Source organism: Streptopelia decaocto (genome assembly GCF_964273445.1).
Source record: "Streptopelia decaocto genome assembly, chromosome: 6".
Classification (NCBI taxonomy): Eukaryota; Metazoa; Chordata; class Aves; order Columbiformes; family Columbidae; genus Streptopelia; species Streptopelia decaocto.
In genome coordinates, this window is record NC_138660.1 from 40,601,832 (window position 1) to 40,622,354 (window position 20,523).

General features: G+C 43.8%; 1 protein-coding gene across 2 annotated transcripts; it reads right to left on the reverse strand.

The window, feature by feature from the left end:
- Positions 1-9,671: 9,671 nt before the first annotated feature.
- Positions 9,672-18,807, reverse strand: NABP1 (nucleic acid binding protein 1). Of its 2 annotated transcripts, none has more exons than XM_082056651.1 (6): positions 18,498-18,807; positions 18,237-18,375; positions 15,208-15,279; positions 13,957-14,029; positions 13,626-13,686; positions 9,672-12,150 (listed from the first exon to the last, which is right to left on the reverse strand). In XM_082056651.1, exons 1-6 carry the CDS (start codon positions 18,586-18,588, stop codon positions 11,963-11,965), a joined length of 624 nt encoding a protein of 207 aa, XP_081912777.1. In that variant the 5' UTR covers positions 18,589-18,807; the 3' UTR covers positions 9,672-11,962. The 2 variants fall into 2 exon arrangements, with proteins under 2 accessions (XP_081912777.1, XP_081912776.1); XM_082056650.1 differs by having other exon boundaries at positions 9,674-12,150; positions 13,626-13,692.
- Between the last annotated feature and the right edge of the window lie 1,716 nt (positions 18,808-20,523).

Sequence of the window (20,523 nt, forward strand, 5' to 3'; positions counted from 1 at the left end):
ATCCTTGAGAGAGCGCCAGCAGCTTACTTGTATGTTGTGTGCTTACACACAGGCTACGCTACTCAGCACTTGGAAGAGAAATTGGTGGCATCCAGAGGCCATTTTATTTCTTTTTGCAAAGGATTCAGCTTCCTACCAGCTTTGACACTCCCTTTTACATAGCACAGCATCTGCCAAATGACATCAATCTCCCAGCACAGGTAAGAATCCTGTGTCAGGAAGATACAGCAGTTGCTTCTTCAAGAATTTTTAACAAATGTCTTAGCTTTTCAGCATATCTATTAATATTACACAGTCCGTTATTCTGCATGAGCTCTACAACTTGAAAGGTCTGTCAGATTTAAGTTATTTTAATAATTTTTTTTCCAGCTCCTTTTGATACTTGTAAAAAAATACCCTGATGTCTGTCTGTCTTTATCATAAATCAGCAGTTCATTGCTGAATAAGCTACTGTAGCCTAGAAAACAATATTATTATCATTGACTGTTTCTCAAATGTTCCTTGCCCAGGACATTCCCCTGACTGTGATGTAAAGCAAGCACCAAAGAAACTGCAGCAATCCAGAAAGTGCTTCCCCACTCACATTAGGCCCAGATCCTCATCTTTATTATAACATTATTTCTTTCCAAAAATTACGTTTGAGACAAGTCTTTTGATATTCAATAACCTGTTTACAGGAAATGACTTTACACAAAACATCAAATGAGTTGACAGCAAATTGAATTTAAAATATGATTTTTTTTTAAAAGGCTCATGAAATTCATATTGCTTTAAATATAAATTAGCAGCAGTGCCAGAAGGGATGAATGTATTTCACTACTTGACTGCAGATAATTTAAATGTACGGTTTTACCTATGTCCGTTGCATTCTTTGTACTTTGCTAGGAAGGGGTGAAGGAGCACCCTTAGCTGCTCTGCTGCCTGGTTCAAACACATTTCCTGGGACTCCATCTTTATATCCTCTGATCAAGGTTCACACTACAGTATTTTCCCTCATTTAAAGCGGTATCATGCATCCTGGTCAAATTCCAAACCTAATAATTACATTCTTCCTACATCAATTCTCTTCCTACATAAATTCTTTCCACACCTTCAAATGGAGTCAATATTCTTTATATTCTGCCCAGGATTACTCTGCGCTTTTAAAGATTTGATGCCTGCTACCCCAAAGTGAAGCTGAAGTGACACATGCAAATTATTTTGAAAAGTCTCTATGCTCCCAAGAGGAAATATGCTCAACTTCAGGATCTTACCATCATGAATAAATTCATACAGGAAATAATAACACACATTTGATTGTTCGTACTACTCTGATAGTCACCTTAATAATCACACTCCCACAGACGAACAGGCTTGCATAAAATTATGTCCAGAAATCTTACTTAAAATTTGAATTCAACCTATTAAATGAGTAATAACTTTCCCCTTGCTTGCTTGCATTCAGACAACCAAACACCTCTGGACTTCCTATTTTTGCAGTGGAAGAAAATATTTAAAGACATGGTAACACATCACCGATGTGCAAAGTTTAAGAGTGCTTCAACAGAGAGCGACAACTAAAATAAACCTCTCTGCATAAAAATCAGCTCTGGGTATTTTTTCCACCCCTTGTCAAACTACAGGATCCCCAAATTATGTTCAGAAAAGCCCTGTCTAAAATGTGAGCTGCTGCATTTCATCAGCTATTAAAGATGACTCAGGATTACAAGGACTGAAATAAAATGAACATCCTGTTCCAGTTTCTTTAACTAAATTCTCTCCCTCAAATAGCATCAACAAGTGACTCAGTACAGTGTCATAACAAACAGTTCTTTTGCTACAGCGATGTACTTGGCAAACAGCAATTCTCACAATAAATCAGCCGCATTTTGCCATAGCTGCTAATCAAAAGATCTTCATTTTATCTTGGGGAGGGAAGGAAATAATATCTAATAACCAGATGGCAAGTAAACAATGTTATTTCCATAATAAGTGGGAAAACTATTCATCTGCATTTTGATGAACCAATAAATAATGTTTAGGCATATATTTAGCTTCAAGTATTTCTCTGCGACCTCACTGAGACCAGGAACACCCTTTTTTCTGTCAGATTTGGTTAAAACATCCCAAATACTAATGCCAGCCAGGTGAGATCCAAACCACCTGTGGGGTGAATTAACATAATTTAGTGGCTGCTCACAAGCTGTACCTTTATTTTAGGGTTTTTTCAGTGTACTAAATAGATATAGGGCATCCTTTCCAGATGCCCACTTCCAAGCAGTGACTTTACTGCTACCCTTGGTCACATCAGTGCTACTAAAGCAGAAATATCTCTGCGCTATTGTCTGCACTCCCAGTTTCTTGCATTTGAGAAGCCTAATAAAATGCAAGCCATCCCTCAAAGCCTTTTCTCAAATTGCACTCTTTGCTCCTGAGCAGGTAACCAAGTTACCACACGTTACATTTTACATTCTATCTGATTAAAACAAACAAACAAAAAAAACCACACCAAAACCAACACACACCCCACACACAACCTATGTCACTATGATATCCAATTCTTGGCAAATAATTCTGGAAGAAAAGACACTTGGAGAATCTGTTCATTTCCAGCAAACAAAAATCTCATTAAAAATAAGCTCCTTCTCACCTGTAGCTAACACAATAATTAGGTCTAGCTACATTAATTAGCTATAATCCTGAGATTACATGGGATAATAGCGTGCTCTAAAAAGGAAAAATGAGGTTTGGCTTTTGAACATGTGGGTTTGTGGCAATTTCCTCAGAGGGGAGCATGCTTTACAAAAACTAGGGATTCAAACAAAATACCAATTTTAATACTTCACTGTGTGAAGCAAATATGAAAACAGTTCTCGGAAGCCCAGGAACCCAACCTTGCTGTTCCTTTGCTCACCCTCTTCCAGGTGTTGTACTAGCAATAAAAAACAAGCACAGAGTTTTGGGAGGACGATGCCAGGTTTGAAGGTTTTGGTGAACTGTTTCGTGTGGCAGGAACAGAATAGCAAAATGACCTATGAAGAGGGTACCCCACAGTTCTTAGTCCTGCACGCCACCTCCTGTGCCAGGCATGACAGTGACATTCAAAGACACCCACTTCCACACAGGGCCCACCTGCCAGATGTCAGAGACGCGGAGCTACCCCGGCAAGTCTGCAGAGCATTTACAAAGCAGTTTGCTAAATTATACAGAGGGAATAATTTGCAATGTAATGGTGTGTTTGCATTCTGAATATCTGATTTCCTGTTCAACAAATAACCTAAACATTCGCGACCAAATGAAATGTAGACAAGACTTAAAACGTTTGAAGAAAAGCGCTCATCCAGAAAATTAAGGTCAACATGGAACAGATGGTGCCTCTGAAAAATGTGGCTTCAACATTTATCTTTATGTAAAATAAAAATATTTTAAAAACCTCCGGCTGTTTGGTGACAGTCCTACTTGAAATATTGAATCTCACACTCCATGGATAATAAAGAAGCACTAAAAAATTACTTCAAAATACTAAATCTAAATAAAGTTCTCTCGACTACTGTGCAATAAGATTTTTGTGGGCATGTAAATACATATCAATAAAAGATTCAATCGCTTTTGTAACTGCTATAAATATTGCAAGTACTCTCCCCATTTCCATAAATACAGCCCACGACTCCCAAGTGAAAAGCTTTTTCATTTGCAGCAGTCAGGAAAAAAAAAAAAAAAAAAAGATCCTTTCTTCTTTATCAAAGTCTTTTGAAAGGCTGAATTTGAAGCCCAGTGCACGGGGAGTTGTGAACAACGTGTTAACGATGATGCATGAAATGCCTTCTCCAGCCTCGGAGGACTCGATCGGTGGGATTTTGCAGGAGAATCACTGGTATCTTGGAGGTCAAACATCCTCATCCCCCCCCTAAGAGAGTTACAGCTGCTCTAATTGGACAGAGCTGGGAATTACAGGGTGTTTCAAAAAGATGGACCCAGTTTGAAACCACTACATCTTTGAAATTGTGTCCATCTTTTTTAAACACCCTGTACTTTTGTAATACAGAAATGAGACGGAACAAGCAGAAATGATAAGAGACAGGGCTGCCAAACACCCAATGAGTAATAACATGTCGGAGACAAATCAGAATTATATTAAAGAAGCTGAGTATTGGCAAAAGCCACAGCGCAAGGTAAGCCCCCTCTGCAGCTGCCATCAAAGACTTCTCAGAACAGGTAAAAGAGAGGGCACTCAGGGCAAACACAGAGCTGTACAGCAGGGATCTTTCAAATTTGCCTGAAACAAATAAAAAAAAAAAAAAAAAACCAACAACCCAAAGTCCACACATCCTGGGCCAGAATAAACCAAACATTTTTGCAGGAAGAGGAAACACCTGCCGTACCTGAATATCCAGTCCCAGGGAGATTGTCTTCCTGTGCGTCACCAACAGCATCCCAACAGGGTGTTCCTTCTCACCACAGGTGACACACGTCACCCAAATTGCTCCACGTGTCACCTGAGTTCCCTAAATTAATTCCTAAGGGGCCATCTCGATATCTGGACTGAAGAAGAAGGAGCCTGTGGTAACAACTGCAGCTCACCAGCTTTAGACATCAAAGCAGCCACGGCCAGAGGAGGAGCTTTCTGTTCCTACCATCCCCCCAAAAAAAACAAAACAAACCCCAAAAGAGCTCAGCGATAAAAGGCTGCTGAAGCATGTTCACAAACCCACAAGGTAACTACAGATCTACTACTCGTTTTTGTTTGACAGTCACCAGACATCCAACAGAGCAACCATCATCAATGAGCCTTTTTTTTTCCCAACGTGGCATCTACTAAAAAGACACAGATTTTTGCAACTCATGCCTTCAGCTACAACACCAGCACAGTTGCACGGGTGGCTTCTGCAAATCCCCTTGGCTCAAAAAGCTATGGGAAGTTTATTGTAGCAATTTGCCCGAGTTGACACATCCTTCATATTGGCTTCATGGTGCCAACTTACTGATGCTTTAGGTCCTGCTTCCTCTGGAAATTACCTGATTCCCTGCACTACTTGGGAAAATCAGCTCAGCAAGAACATTTAGACTCACTGTCCCTAGCGATGGGCCTTGCCGTCAGAAAAGTACAGCCAAAATGAAACTAGATTGCACGTACCAGGAAAAAAGGCTTTCAAGAAAGGCTTTTGCACAGGGGTTTCTTGCTCCAAGGTCATCCCAACCACATCACAGACTACTCCGATAAGCAACAACACAATAACAGCCCACCTGAGTCTTACAAATAACAGAGAGCAGATCAAGTTCTCTTTCCCTCCCTACCTACTGCTGTTTTAAACTAAATTAGGTCTTTTATTTTTCTTTTAAGAGATGGTTGTGTTGATTTTCTCAGTCCTATTGCGTAGCCAAGCGCTGCTGCTGCTGCACACAGAAATGTCTATCCGCATCACTATTTCTAAAAATAAAATACGTCATATTAATTTGTTCCTCCAGCACCTGCTGTTTAAAGTTATTTGTTGGCAACTACTTTTCTTGGCATTTAAATATTTTTCATATTCAGCTGAAGTCTGACAGCACTATTGGTTATCCTTCTCTGCCTTGCTAATAATTTGGTTGATGGCACGCAGGTGGGATGCTCATAATTAAAAAACACATTTACAAAGTTTGCACTAGGTGATCTGAAAAAAAACAGGGCACTCCATTCAAAGGTTAAATATAAGTAGGCTGCAAAGCTCCATGAAAATATTGCATAATTTAGAGATAAAAATAGTTTTGCTTTATTCAAGCTAGACAGGATAGGTAATTTTTACCGCAATCAGCCTAAACCTCATCTCTCCAAGTTACATGCTCAAGTTGATTACAGAAAATTAAATTTAGTATTAATCAACCTAGGAAGGAGGAAATTATAAAAATTAAGCTAATGCATAAATCATAGAAAATAATAGTGGAAACGGCTACAGAAGATCATTTAATGCATCTTCACAGATGTCCCATATCAGAATCAGCTCCCCCCTCCTCAGGCTACTCCTGGCAGATATTTATCCAACAGATTTTAAAACTTACCTGTGACACAAGTATTAGAAGCCACCAGGCAGAGCCCTACAGGGCCCTTCTGCTACACATCATGCCCTGGCACCCTCCAGGTACCCCAAGATTTGGGGTGTCCCCCATCCCTGCCCTGGTGGGAATGCATGGCAGGACCTGACTGGAGCAAAAGCACCAGCTCTAACGGATATCTTGCTAATGCCTGCACTTCCCACCTTATTTTTTTTTAGGGGAAAAAAAAAGCAAGCACCACCGACAGGTCCTGCAGAGCAGTTTCTATGCTGCTGGATGCTGTGTTCAGAGCCACAGTTTTCCACCCAAGCACTTGCAATTTTGGGCACAGAACTGCAGCATTGGGCACTTCTGGAAAAAGAGCAAACCCGTAACTATAAAGAAACCGAGCTTAGGAATGTACATTCTATATATACATACTTAAATGTTTCTTTATTTAGAAAGAAAACTCTATGCATTGGCTGTGGCTTTCAGCTTTTCCACAACATTCAGTGTCTTCATAAATTATAAATTTAGCACCTGACAGATGTGCGCTGCCACCTTACCCTGGCTTTGCAGCTGAGAAGGTATTGCCGGCATGGATGGATCCAAATCCTGCTTGCAGCTGGTGGGACCTCCCGGCCACCCCAACGGGATACAAGACAAAACTAGTTCCAAATTTTCCAAATAGTTGTCCAGTACTTTGCAAGACCATTTCGCTCTCCAGCCACGAAGCTGAAGAAAGGTTGGCAGAGGGCTCTGCTGATACACTACAACATACAACTATACTCCTGGGGAGTCTCAGTTAATGTCATAGTAAGCTGATTTTGTCTTTTATACACCCATTTATCTAACCCCCAGCAGCTAGTCAGCCCTGCAGTGACTGCACTGCTTCGGCTTCTCCACTCTGATACCATGCCACTCAACCTTGTATAGGAAGGAAGCATTTAGCTCTGAAGGCACATTTACAGCACAAGAATTTTGTTTTCTGAGAAAAACTCTGATGTTTTACTCCTTCTCTAATCTTGCTCCCAGGGAAACAAACAAATTCAGACAGTCTTTATCAGCTGCAGGGGTGGGAAAGCAGTTTTAGGTGAAGCTCTTAAAACTGCATGGCTTTCTTCCTGAGAAAAAAATGAACAATTTAGAGAAATTAGGAAGCTAAATGAAGTCCTTAAGTGTTTCCCTTAGTCACATCCAGAGTTTTTTTCTAATCCCTTTGAACTCCATCCTTTGTAGTTTAGTCAACAGCTTGTTTAGGATTATTTTTTTCCATTGCAATTACAAGAGAGTGTGTATGTTTATAAATGTTCTATACACACACACACGCAAATGCCCATCACAGAGTAGATTAAAAAACATAATCCCTATAAAAAGCAATAACAATTTCAAATTCTGTGGAATCAAGAATGAAGGAATTAGTAGCACGATTAAGGCTGAAGTCATAAAATGCATTTCTGAATGAATTCCTAAAGGGCTTTGCTGAAAACTTCAATCTGACTTTTCATGCAATTGCCCCTGGTTTTGTGTCTTCCCAGTGGGAACACAAAAGGGGCCTGTCAGAAAGATGGGGACAGATTTTTTTAGCAGCACCTGTTGCAATAGGACAAGGGGTGATGGTTTTAAAATAAAGGAGTGGAGATTCAGGCTAAACATGAGGAAGAAAGTTTTGACACTGAGAATGGTGAAACCCTGGCCCAGGTTGCCCAGAGAGGTGGTGGATGCCCCATACCTGGAGACATCCCAGGCCAAGCTGGACGGGGCTCTGAGCAACCTAGTCTGGATGAAGATGTCCCTGCTCATGGCAGGGGTGGCACTGGATGAGCTTTGGAGGTTCCTTCCAACCCAAACTATTCTGTGATTCTATGCCACTGAGGCTGGTGGAGTCCCACTGAGCTCCACAAACACAAAGCTGCTCTGGAAGGGGCCACAGGCCCCTGCAAATGGCCAAGTGAATGGAGTGATTTGGAGCACAGGCCTGGCAGGGACTAGCCCAGCACCAGCTCCCAGAATGGTTGGGGTTGGACCTCTCTGCTGTGACGTGCAACCTCTGCAGGAGTGTGTGCTGGACTACGGGGAAAGTCTCCAAATCCACCAATTCTATCTCAAAAGCCAGATGCCAACAAGTGCTGCAGGGAAGAAGCAGTGCACCTCCCTTGGCCTGCCACAAAAGCACTGCCAGAGGCAGCACTAGGAGCGCGAAGAATACATAGCATGTCTGAAAGGGTAGATCTACAGACATTTGGGAAAAGGAGGGGAACAACCTGGCAGCTGAGAATGCACAGGCCATGAAGCAGCTTAGGAAATCTCTGCAGAAACACTGAAAACCCCATTGCTTGTACTAATTTCCAGTTCTAACAAAGCACTTAGAGAGCTGGTGATGAAACCTGCCTTTTAGAACAGGAAAGGGTCCTTTGTTTTGAGGGTATGGACACGAGTTGCAGAGGATGACCATAGCACAGCCAGGCCATTAGCAAAACCTCAAGTATTAACATCTAGGTAGAATTTTAAGGCCCAAACAGGCTACGGTGAAGAGTATTTTTATGCTGAAACATTCCCCTGGGTCCAGAGAAATGCAGAGGAAAAGAACATGGCTGACATTCCCACAGTGCTGCTGAGGGTGTCATCTGTATGGACTGCACCTGCATGGGAAGGACATTTCACCAGAATTTGTGCAATGCCAGGGAGCAGCATTACTGTAGCACACAGGACTGCAACCTGCCAGCTTCCAGTTAAGGCCAAAGCTCATTAAATGAGCTGGGAAAGCAGTGACTATCTATCACATGGCTCAGTCCAGCACTGGTATCTGTTTTTACAGCACCTTCCCATTTTCACTGTGGGTGTGGAGTGCATGACATGACTACAAATCAAAGGTCAGGACAGTGTTTCACGGTACAGGACTGCTCTTCCACGTGAGGGAAGCACAGGGATTTGTGCTGAGGACAGACAGCAGGAACACAGAGGTCTGCAGCAGACATACAGGGCAACTCTTGATGCCACCAGCCCTTTTCTTAGGGTGATTAGGCAACCCGTTTTGAGGTGACAAAAGCGGGACATCTCGCGACTGTGTCAGGATTACTCCACTGCACTTCAGCACTCCACAGTTCGTGTGTGGACATGTGAGCGCCTTCTATTTTTTTTTTTTTCCCTCCTTTGGCAAGCTGTGTTATCCACAATGAGCCTACCCTAAGTGCAGCCTTATGTTTAATATCTTGGGAACACATCTGCAAAGAGACTCCCTAATGACCTGACCTCTAGGTGCCCATGAACTGCCTTATAGTGTCACAGTAATTTATGACAGCTGCTTGTTTACACAGAGAAATGTCTGTCTGTCTGTCCACCAAGGTGGTGCAATGCAAACAGATGTGAGGCAGGTTCCCAGCTTCCTCGGCCAGCTGAGAACTCGCTCCCTGGACACTGATACCTCCAAGAGAAACACCTTTGAGGTTCACTGGAACATCAGAAGACCTTGAAAAACTACTACGTTTACTTTAAGTCCATGCAACTTTTCAGGGCACGGATTTCCCCTGCAAAGAAGTAAAAATTTATTAATAAACTGAAATAGTCTTGCATAAGAAACAAGGAAGCAGGAATGTTACTAACCTTGAAAACACGACGACCAGCCTCTTGCTTTTTTTCCTCCCAACAGCAAATCGATCATCCACTTGACAGCAAGCTTTTAATCTTATGCCACTTGTCAGCAGTAATCATGTCACTTTTTATTCAGAATTTGTGAACAAGTATTCTGTTTATTAGCTTAATAAAACCTCAAACGCATAGAGCTACAAACATCAGGCACCTCAGCACACACTAACACAGGGTTTCCTCCCTATTTCAACCTTCTTTATGCTGGAGAGAAGCCAAGACCACCAGGATTTGAGCTCAGTGGTGAAGATACAGAATAGAACCATAGAATCAGTCAGATACCATGAGCATGAAATCTCCACCATGCCATCACCTGCACCGTTCTCTTGCTACTTGTACAGCTACTCCTGGCACGCACAGCTCTCACGCCATACTTACATCTCCTTTACCTCTGGAACATGTCACATATCCTTCACAGGTTGAGAAGTTCTCTTGGCTTCCTTCTCACACACATATCAAATGCCTTAATGCAACACTGCAGAAGAGGTTGTCCATGCATCTAGACTATACATGACTTATTTAAATATGCAGTTTAAAGTCCCTGAGTTAAACACCTCCTTATACCATTTCCCCTGAAGTCATTGCATTCTTTCTGTTACAGCTCAGCAGTTAGCACAGTTCTTCTGTAATGGCACCCATGGGTGATGTCACAAGACAAGCCACCCTGTCATGTGCAAGACAAATTTTGCTAATTCCACCTGGACACAGGTATCAGGACAGCCCTTTACACCAGATCAGAGGCAAACAGGCCTCTCTCTAAACCTCCCTGCAGAAGTTTGTTGTTGCTGCTGCTTGCATTTAAAAGAAAGTTCAGTATTTCAGGCTAAGACAGGAGCTTTTGCCAATTAGAAGCAATTTTCAACAAATCACAGAGTACCAACAGCAGAAGGATCAAATGTAAATAATTTGTAAACATTAGTGACATAGTAGTAGATTCAATTAACATGAATGACCACAGATAGAACTCACAATTCAGAAATAGCATTTTGTCATGAAGTCTTTATGGCTTGACAGAAAGAAAGTTAGATTTGTTTTTGAAAAGCTTAGTGCAATTTTTTTTTTTTATTTGAGAGGTCAGCTATAAGAAGATTTAAACAGATGAATCCAGCATGACACCTCAGCTTCCAAGTTGTTTTGAACCTGATCTGAAATATGGCACTGGACTCTGATCTAGAACCAAGGCATTTGTGATCTCAGAAATAAAACCACAGCTATCTTCCCCTGGGAGATGGTGGGGGGTTAAGTTCTTTAAGGGATAATTTGTATTTCATATGAAACAGAGCAAAGAAAGCATAGCAGCTTAACAGCTTCAGAAGTGCAGCTGTGTGTTTGGCCAGTACCTCTGTAATCCACGCGCATGGCTTCACCTAATACATAATTCATTTGGAAAAGTGAATGAAAGGAGAAGTAGGCAGCCTCGTTGAAGAGATGGGTAATGCAGCATTTGAAAACAGTTCTCCTGGAAATTCAGACTCCTGCAAGATAACCCTGGGCTTTCACACAAGGCGTGGCTACAAACACCCTATTCCGCAATGATGTCTGAATTTACATCCTCCTCTCCTGCTATTTCATGCAAAGCAAGAATGAACAGCCAAGCTTCTATCCAAAGAGAAAAAAAAAACACCAACAATCAGTGTCACTTTCCTTGACAGTGATAATGGTGTTTATGGAGAATTTTTAAGTAGTGTACACTTTTTTTTGAATCAGAAGTCAAGCTTCAAGATGCTTGCCACATCTTGAACTTTCACCTGAGCTATCCATTCTCTGATCCAGGAGACACCACTGGGTGCTGACACTGCTATTTCCTTACAGTTATTGCTTTCACAGGCTATAGTAATTCCAAGGACACCTAGTTCACAAGAGCATCTTTGCCATTCCCCTTCATTTCTCTTCCAATATGAAAAACTCCCACTAATCCTAATGGAAGTCAACGTATGCACGCACAGGACGCAATAGACCTTTTAAGGCTATATGGCTGACCAACAGAAACAGAAAAATACATACATACATGTAACTGAAATTTTCTTGCATTTAGCAAAGGGTACCAAGTTTCCATTGAGACTCTTCAACCCATTACCCTTATTTTCTTATATCCACCTTCACCCCCTTAATTTATGGGGAAGACTCACTGTGCTTCCCTAAGCAAAACAAGAAATATATCACATCAAGTTTGCTCCATAGACCAAAAGGTTAAAACAAAAAACCCACAAAACAAAACAAAACAAAAAAAAAGGACAAACTAGTTCACAGTTAACTATAAATAAAAGTGCAATAAGTGTTCAAGTAGAGTGTAGAGTTTAAGCAAGCTGTACAACCACATTTGGCATAGTCATCTTTTAAAGGCTCTGCGTGGGTCCCTCCCGTTACTGACAGCAGGGGGAAGAGGCTGGACGCTATTAGCTGGTGCTGGATTTACAGGTCCTCGGCCACTGCCTCTCCCACTACCTGCATAAGTGTGGCCGTGATTATATGTAAACGGAAATCCACTTGATTCTGGTCCAGTTTGTAAACCATTTCCTAAAAAGACAGAAAAAAAGGTTATCACGAGTTCTGTGGGCTGAAATCCATTCACCAACAGGGAACACATGGAATTTGCAGCAACCAGTACACCCCAAGCATCAGAAGGAAAAGCCCCTCTGGCATTGCAAGAGCTCAAACCACAGCTTACCTTTCCCCCCCCCCCCAAACTACCTCCTGTCCATCTCTGCCCCTCAACTCTCCACTAAAGAAGGGTCACAGAGTTGAACACTGATTCTTTGCTCAGGAGAGAGACCGAAGTCTCATGAAACTAAGGCCGGTGCTTTCAGAAACATGCACTGGCTTGTAGGTCACACACAAAGATGTTCCAGAGAGATAGGAGGGCAGCAGAAATTGAGGAGAAAGCAGCAGCAGAAAAGCAGGCTACACAAAGCACACAGAGCTGCCTTGTGAAATCCAGCCACAGAAGCAACTCAGCACCAAGTTCTCATGAACTTGAGCATCGTAAGCGTCGCTGCTCGTGTTTTGTTGGTAGAAAGAGCTGAAAAGGCAGAATGACAGGACACATGGGGAGAGAAAGAAGAGACAAAAGGAAATTACATTTAAAGACCACACAAGAAGCAGCAAGAGGAAAACCAAAAAGTTTCAGAAGATCTGCCTGAGTGCCAACAGCTGTCCAGCACCCAAAGCAGGGACACCAAGGAGGTACCAACACACCAAGTGGGCTAAAAGCCTGTGCTGAGGAAAGACAGGCCTGGAAACTCTGCCCTGCTTTGCTCAGTATCATTGATTTTCAAAGGAACAGAAAGAGCTCTGAAGTAAAATAACAGAAATGAAAACAATGTTGCTGAAGAGGAAGCAGCTGGGCACTGAAGTGACACAGAGCTTTTTAACAGCAAGTTATGGGTCCATTGCTGTCACCCACCAGAAGAAATTAGCTATACAACACCAGGTACTAAGCCTGGTCATCGTGCAGGCAGGCCATTGCTACAGTTCCCTCGTACTTTACGCTCACTTGAGTCTTTGAAACATTTACTTACTGAAGATTCAGTGTTTAAATACATCACAAAAGTGATCTAGCCGGGTCAAATGTGGGAATTCAGATTACAACCATGTCTGTTTTAGGGAGCAAACCTGGCAGGAAAGCCAAAGTGACTGGCAAGATTAAAATAAATAATTTTTAAAGCCTAGGTTTCAGGTGGTATAAAAAAACCACAACTTCAAGTGCTGCAAAAACTCTTTGAAAGGCTCAAAATAATTTAGTATTAAGTCAAGTCCTTTTACATGACACAGGCACCTTGAATATTCTGATTTCTTCCTCTTCTAGGGAAGAAATCCTGAAACCATTACTCAGGAAATGTTGATGTTTATGTGCATGCAGGTTCAGGCCGCAGTTTAAAAGACTTTTCAGAGCACAGTGCACTTTCACCCCAGAGTGGAGGACCCTTAGCAAGATAAATTTCTTTTTATTTCCATTAAGTGTTTATCATTCTTTCACAAAATAAAAAACTTACCCAGTGGCCCAAAAGTACAAGAACCCATATTACTTGATGCAGAACTATTATTCTGTTCACCCTGTGCCTTCAAAGAAATGTAAAAAAAAAAAAAAAGACATTGATCAGAGAGAGAAATTTCATATTTTTACAGAAAAGAGCTGATTTTTTCCTGCGTTCTTATAGTGGCTCCACATGGAATTTATCTGCTACTCTAATTATAGGCTCATTTTTGCCTATATTTCACTTCAAGTCCATTTTTCCAGAGGAGTCACATCTGATCACAGCCTAGTGTAACGTATTCAGAACAAAGAGAACTTCATGCCAGAAGCCTCAGGCGAGTTTAACATACCAGTTTGTTCTGCCCGATGTGTTCCGAGTTGGGCTCACTGAAGTTTGGCACTTCTGAGTATACCATGCAGAACCTGGGGAGAAATTAGGATTATGAGGAAGTTCTAAAGCCATTTTTGAACAGAGATCTCAACTCCACAACTCAAAGAGCATTACGTTTTCGACACAGCCCATCACCTAGAAGTAACTAATCCAGGCCCCGCTGTTCAGAGTATCCATGGGTATTAAAAAGCACTTCGATCCCTTTATAGGATTAGATCTCTAGGGAAAACTTATACACTTCCACGCCATGGAGTGTCCCATTAATGTAACAGAACAGAGGGCTCCAAAACTGGGAGTGAAATCCAAAGCATCCTTTTCCACTCAAGAGGACTATGGAGGAACAGGGCCACCAACTCACCAGATGGAAATTTTGGCAGAGGGGAAGAAAGATTTGCATCATGAGGCAGTTTGGACTGGTTAAGCAGAAGTAGAGCTTCTACCTCCTGCCGGAAGGCACAACCCCCAGGAGGACTCGCCTTACTCCAGCCTGCTGGAGAGTCACTGTGTGACACTTCTGAGGCAGCAGCTTTGCACCAACAAAAATCTGCAGGTCATCCCTCACAAAAATCCAGCTGAGCATTGGGCATTTTTGAAACTATCCAACAAGTCACCACCCTTCCCTGATGACTACGAGGCTTCCCACCGCACTTTGTGCAATAGGGGAACTACTCATTAGAAAATGCAGCTATTTTTCCTGTTGGTTGTCAAGTATGTTACTCATGTTTTTTCTTAGTCAGGAGGAGTCTCCGCCTCTGTTTGTGGGCAGTTTAAAGAAGGTTTAATGACGCCTACTCCTGTTTAGATATGATTCACTGGAGTCACCTTTGTCTTCCTTTGCACTGCTTGTCTCTAAAGCATGATACACACACACAAGGCTTTCACCAAAATAGTTATTCCAGCTGAGGCCTAGGTAAGCAATGCAAGTTAAGTCCCTTGTCATTTATAGCATTCCCCTCCTTTAAAACCTAGACCCGTAACATGATGGAAGATTTTCCTCAACATACCTAGAAACAGAGAGCATCAGAGCTCCTTTCCACAATAGCATGTAAAAAGTTACACCAGAGCTGCCTGTACCACACCTATCCATGACAATCAACAGGCTTTGCTGCCCTCACTTTCATTTACTAAGACCCACCATGTCTTATACTTACCCACGATGCTCTGCTGAGAACAGGACATCACATGGCAAGTACAAACATGCAATACTTACTCCCCAATTTTATGCAGCTCGCCTCCTCGTCCTGTGTAAAGCGTCAGGCATCCTTTCCACAGAGATGCATACCTGACCCAAGAAAGGAGAAAGAAATCAGTGTCTCTCAACAAACGAGAAATATCACTGTTGGAAAAACAAAGCAGAAGCATGCTACCTTCCAAAAATTAGTATTACATATCAACAGGAATAGACTAAAAGAATTCCCCAAGGACCACGCTAAAATGTTATAGATCCCCATGTTCCACTTCTAGCAAAAGGTACTAGAAGCTCAGCTGACTCCTTTGGCAATTCCAGGAAATCAGCCAATTATTTTGAGACTGGATGCTCTTTCCTTGGCTGTTTCTGCAGAGGAAAGGCATCTTGCCAAAAGCAGTATCTGTGTTGCCATTCACTGACAACTCTCAGTTCTGCTTTCAGCAGAAGCCAGGAAGAATTACATTTGTTCACTGGATAATATAAATACTGCTACTGAATATGTATAATAGGAAGTGCTTACTTTTTCAGTGTATGTCCTTACCAGATATTTTTGTAAAGGCGCAAGTTTGATCATCATGTTCCAAGTGACATACAGAAACACAGTGAACACACTTTTTGACCGCAGAACTTACAAAACAGCAGGAGTGCACTCCAGACCTCAGAGTGGCACTTGACTTCAAGCACTGGAATCTGAGTTATGCAAAACTTTCTCTATAGTTGTTCCTTTCAGTGAGGGGCATCAAGTATGTGAAAAAAAATAAATGAAAACGCAGACCAGAAACCCAGGTGCGGCGCAAGGGAGTTTACAGGAATATGGGTGTCTTCTAGCAAAGGAATTTGGGAGCCCCAGCTATTGCACTCTCGCGAGTCAGAGATAATCTGGACAAGTCACCACTTCCGTATGCTTCGGGTCTATCTCTGGAACACAGATAACAAACCTTCCTCGAGCCCTTTGCCTTATCTGCTGAGACTGGAAGTCATTGGCTGCAGCAGGGAGGAGTCAGGTCAGTGGAACAGAACCATAATGCCAAATGCACTGATAACCTTCTTGGTACTTCGGCACAAGCAGCAAAGCATTGTTATCTAGTGCCTGTCTCAGGAGTTTTCCATCCAGAAAGAGGATTAAAGCTCTTCATAATGCTACCTTTCACTTTAAAGATCCCCTCTACGATTAAAATAAACAGCTAGTTGGACAGCCTTGTGGCAAAGCACTAAGGAAAAGACCCACCAAATAATAAACATAAGTTAAACACACGTTTACTGGGACAGGACCCAGCAAATCATAGGACTGATAACCTACAGCACAAAGTTATTTCATGTACACAAGCATTTGTTTTTGTCTCAGAAAGTGCTGGCCATAAAGCATTAAACTCCAGAACTAACTTCAAATGTACAAATTAACTGCAGCAGCTTCCTGTAATGAGTTAATTAGCCAATGACAAAAATCAGTAAGTGTCTGCTTTTGCAGAGGAATGCATCTACAGCTTGAAATTCAGCAGAGAAAAAGGACATCTTTTTCATGTGGGGCCTAGCTAAGCTTTTCTGCTTGTAACAGTGAGCATCCTGCACTGAAAAGTCAAATGAGCCTATAGAGCTGAGATTTACCTGCCTTGCAATGGCAACATCACACCCTCAAATTAATCCTATTTGAGGATAAAACTGTGTTTGGAGAAACTTATATGCCAGCGTGAAGGCATTTTTCTTGAGATGAGAGCCAAACCAGAACGTATTTAGCTTTAGCCATTTTTAACTCCCTACGCAGTCCTAAGTGAGTGTGCAATTCATGCAAATGAAGGCATGACTTAGCCACCCACCAGGAACAGTGATGCCAGTTCATAAATTTAATTCATGCAAGCCAAACACAATTTTGACATGAAAGGATGCAACAACCATCCCATTTGTTGCACTGAAGCACCAGAGCAGCTACAGTAAGCCAGTCACAGAGCAGAGTACAGTTACTCTGCTGAACAGTATCGCTATTAATTTGTTTCAATGTCTTTGTGCTGGTCTAGAACTCTAGTTTAGTTCCATGCATCTCAGCGTCCCAGCACCCCACATAACCCAGCTTCCCCAGAACCACCTCTGCTGAGAAATCAGTCTGGTTCTTCATGTAAAAGGACATTTGCATAGGAGGAAGCAGCAGTGGTTTTTAGTGGCAAGGGGCATCCAATTTCACTCCAAAACCAGGAATTACACTCAAATGAGCCACTTAGAAGCGGCTCAGCAGCTCCACTGAGTAACCTTCTATGTACTTTTTCATGAAAACAAATTAAAATGACCTTACACATGCTGTAGTTCCACCATCTCCTGGTGTGCTGTTGGCCAAAGGATCAGTGTAATGGATTTTTAAGCATAACGTAACTGGCAGGAAGAACTCAAACTGATTATTGCTTTGCTACTGGCAATTCAAATGACATGGAAAAGGATTTGCAAACCGAAGCTAGTATTCTTTCACACTGATAATAAATGTAAGGGTTTTTTAAAAAAAGATAAACCCACTCTCTGAAATAAATGAACTACACATAACGAAACTAACACACTACACAGTGTAGCTATAGCATTAATTTTTATAGGGAATTTGACAAGCGTCTCCTTTTCTGCCTGTCATTTCTGTTAACTCCACTGCAAGGAAAAGCAACTTTTCTGCATGAGAGACGTTAACCATCCCCTCCTTCCACTAAGGAGTTGACTGCTAAAGTAAAGAATTGGCTGTAAAAATAAGAACTTGCTTGATTTACAGACCAGACTGTTGCATTTCCCTCTCGTCCCCAAAAAAGAAGTATTTTCCTAAGGAGTTTCCTGTTAAGCCGAACCAAATCTCTTCACCACCACCTCCTCGTTAAAAACAAGCCCCTCCTAACCACCGACTAGAGCGTGTGCTCGCGGTGAGCATGTTCTGTGGTGGAGGGGGAGGTTTTTAATTTGAGAAGTGATCTCAGGGCGCTGCCTGGGTCACAAGACGGGGTGAGCTGTGCCATCCGTGCCCACTCACAGCCCCGCACCGCGGTGACAAAGGGCTGCCCGGGGGAACCCCCCGGCCCCATACGCACCCTTTGGTCAGGCGGATGATGTCCCCCGGCTGGATGAGGCCGCCGATCTCGTCCCACACGGAGATGGTAATGCTGCCCGTCTTGTCCGCCACTTTGCAGGACCTCACTTCGTGCCCGTCCTTCGTCTTGGTGACTCGCCCTGCGGGGAGAACGGCGGCTCAGTGGGGGGGTCGGGGCGGGACACGGCCCCGCCACCCCCCACCCCGCAACGCGGGACACGCGTGGGCGGCCCGGGGGTGGGGCGTGCCGGGCGCCACTTACCGATCTCCAGCACAATAAAGACGACATTTAAGTTTTTCAATCCGGGTTTTATGTCTTTTATGAGGTGGTACGTGTCGCTCGCCGCGCTCATGCTGCGGCCGGCGCGGGGAATAGGGCCGGCGGGGCGGGCCGAGCCCGCATCCCGCGGGGGGCAAGCGGCGGCAGGAACGCAGGGCCGGGCAAGGGGGCACCGGCAGCCCTCACAGGGGATAGGGACACAAGCACCGAGGGGCTGCGCGCTGACTGTTCGACCCCCACCGCTCCCTCTCCCCACGACACCACCAACACAACACACCCCCTCCCTCCCGCTCCCGCCGGCACTGAGGAGCACATGTGCTCTGCGCTCTCCTTTATACCAACCGGGCGGGCCCACCTCAGCCACCGGGCGGGGGGGGAAGACGGTGCCGAATGGAATTGTCCGGGGTACGTGGAGCGCCGGGAGTGGGCAGCAGGCGGGCGCGAGCCGAGGCCGCGCGCTGATTGGGCCAGCGCCGCCGCCATCTTGTCCTTCTCCGTTCGTGGCCGCCGCCATGGCCATGGCTAGGTGCAGGCCAGGCTGCATCGCCGCCTGCCCGGCCGTGCTCGCTCCCTCCCCTTTCCCCACAAAACGAGCCCTGCAGCGCCCCGGTGTTCGGCCAGCAGCGGGCAGAGGGGCGTTAAGAAGCCTTACGCCTCATTCCCACACCATTTTAAGACCCGGTCATAAGACCGAGAGAGGGCTTGTGCTGGAGATTCCTTGGAGGGTGATTCCGCAGCGGTTCCGGGCTCCTTCCTTGGGGGAAAAAAAAAAGGTGGGGGGGAATATGGGCTAATTGGTTTGTCACCACTGAGCAGCAAAGGCTGCCAAGCAGGAGGGTGGGAGTGCTGTGTGGCGGCCGTGTGTTTGCAGGGCTGCACCACATTGTATCACTGCTGGAGACACATGCAGTGGGCACAAGGAAAGCCTGTGCTTATATGGTTTGATGCTTTGAAGTTTTCTGTGCCAAAAACGTGAGCCTAAGTCTTGCTGAGCACTGAAAGGGCCGCAGAAGTGCCTTGATCTCTGCCAGGATCCATGTGACTGAGCTTGGCTGCTTGGGTCAATCATGAGGGGAATGCACCTTCTTCAGGGGGAAGCCGGTGAGTAGGACAGGGCCCTTCAGCCTTGTGACATCCTTGGCTGGAGAGTTCTGAGGAGAGTTCCCTGCTACAGAACAGCCCAAAGGTGTGCATGTGGTTCTGTAACACAGCTCTCCTCCTTAGGAAAAGGAGCAGAGTATGTACACTTTGCTTCTCCTTTCCAGAGCCAGGCTTAGCTAGCTGGGCTTTCGCCTTTTATTTCTGTGAGCAGCAATCCATCAGTCACAGCAGTTGTGAAACACTTGGCCACGTGTTCTGTCACACTGGAGCTGTGCTCCAGCAAACGTTGTGCAATGTTAATGCAGGCAAATTGAAACACATCAGATTCCATCTGAACACAAACTTTTGTTTTTTTAATCATGAGGGTGTTCAAAAACTGGAGCAGGTTGCCCAGAGAAGTTTTGGAGTTTCCATCCATGGAGGTATTCAAAACCAGACTGGACACCATCCTTGGCAGCCTGCTCTAGCTCACCCTCCTCAATGGAGGCTGGACTAGATGATCGCAAGAGGCCCCAGCCAACAACATCGATTTGGTGATTCTGTGAAGTATTTCATATGTCTTCTCAAATGCAAAAAGAAATGCGGAGCTCCAGTTTCTGTGAAATCTTGATGCATGGAGCAGGACAGCAAGCTCACAAACTCCCTCTGGATCCAGAAGGGACTGGAACTGTGTTGGAAAGACAGAGCCAGTCATCTTCCATGTTATTACCAGGGACATACACATTCCTTCCAGATTCCTTTTAAGGCAGCATTTATAGTGTCTGTTCCGCATTGACGAACAGTTTTTCTCTGTTTCTTTTACAAAGAAACGCTGAAAATCTTGCTCATATTTTTTTAATCATCATTCCAATTGCCAGCCCTTTGTATTATCCAGCAGCAATTGAATGACTCCTATTTGCTGTGAAGG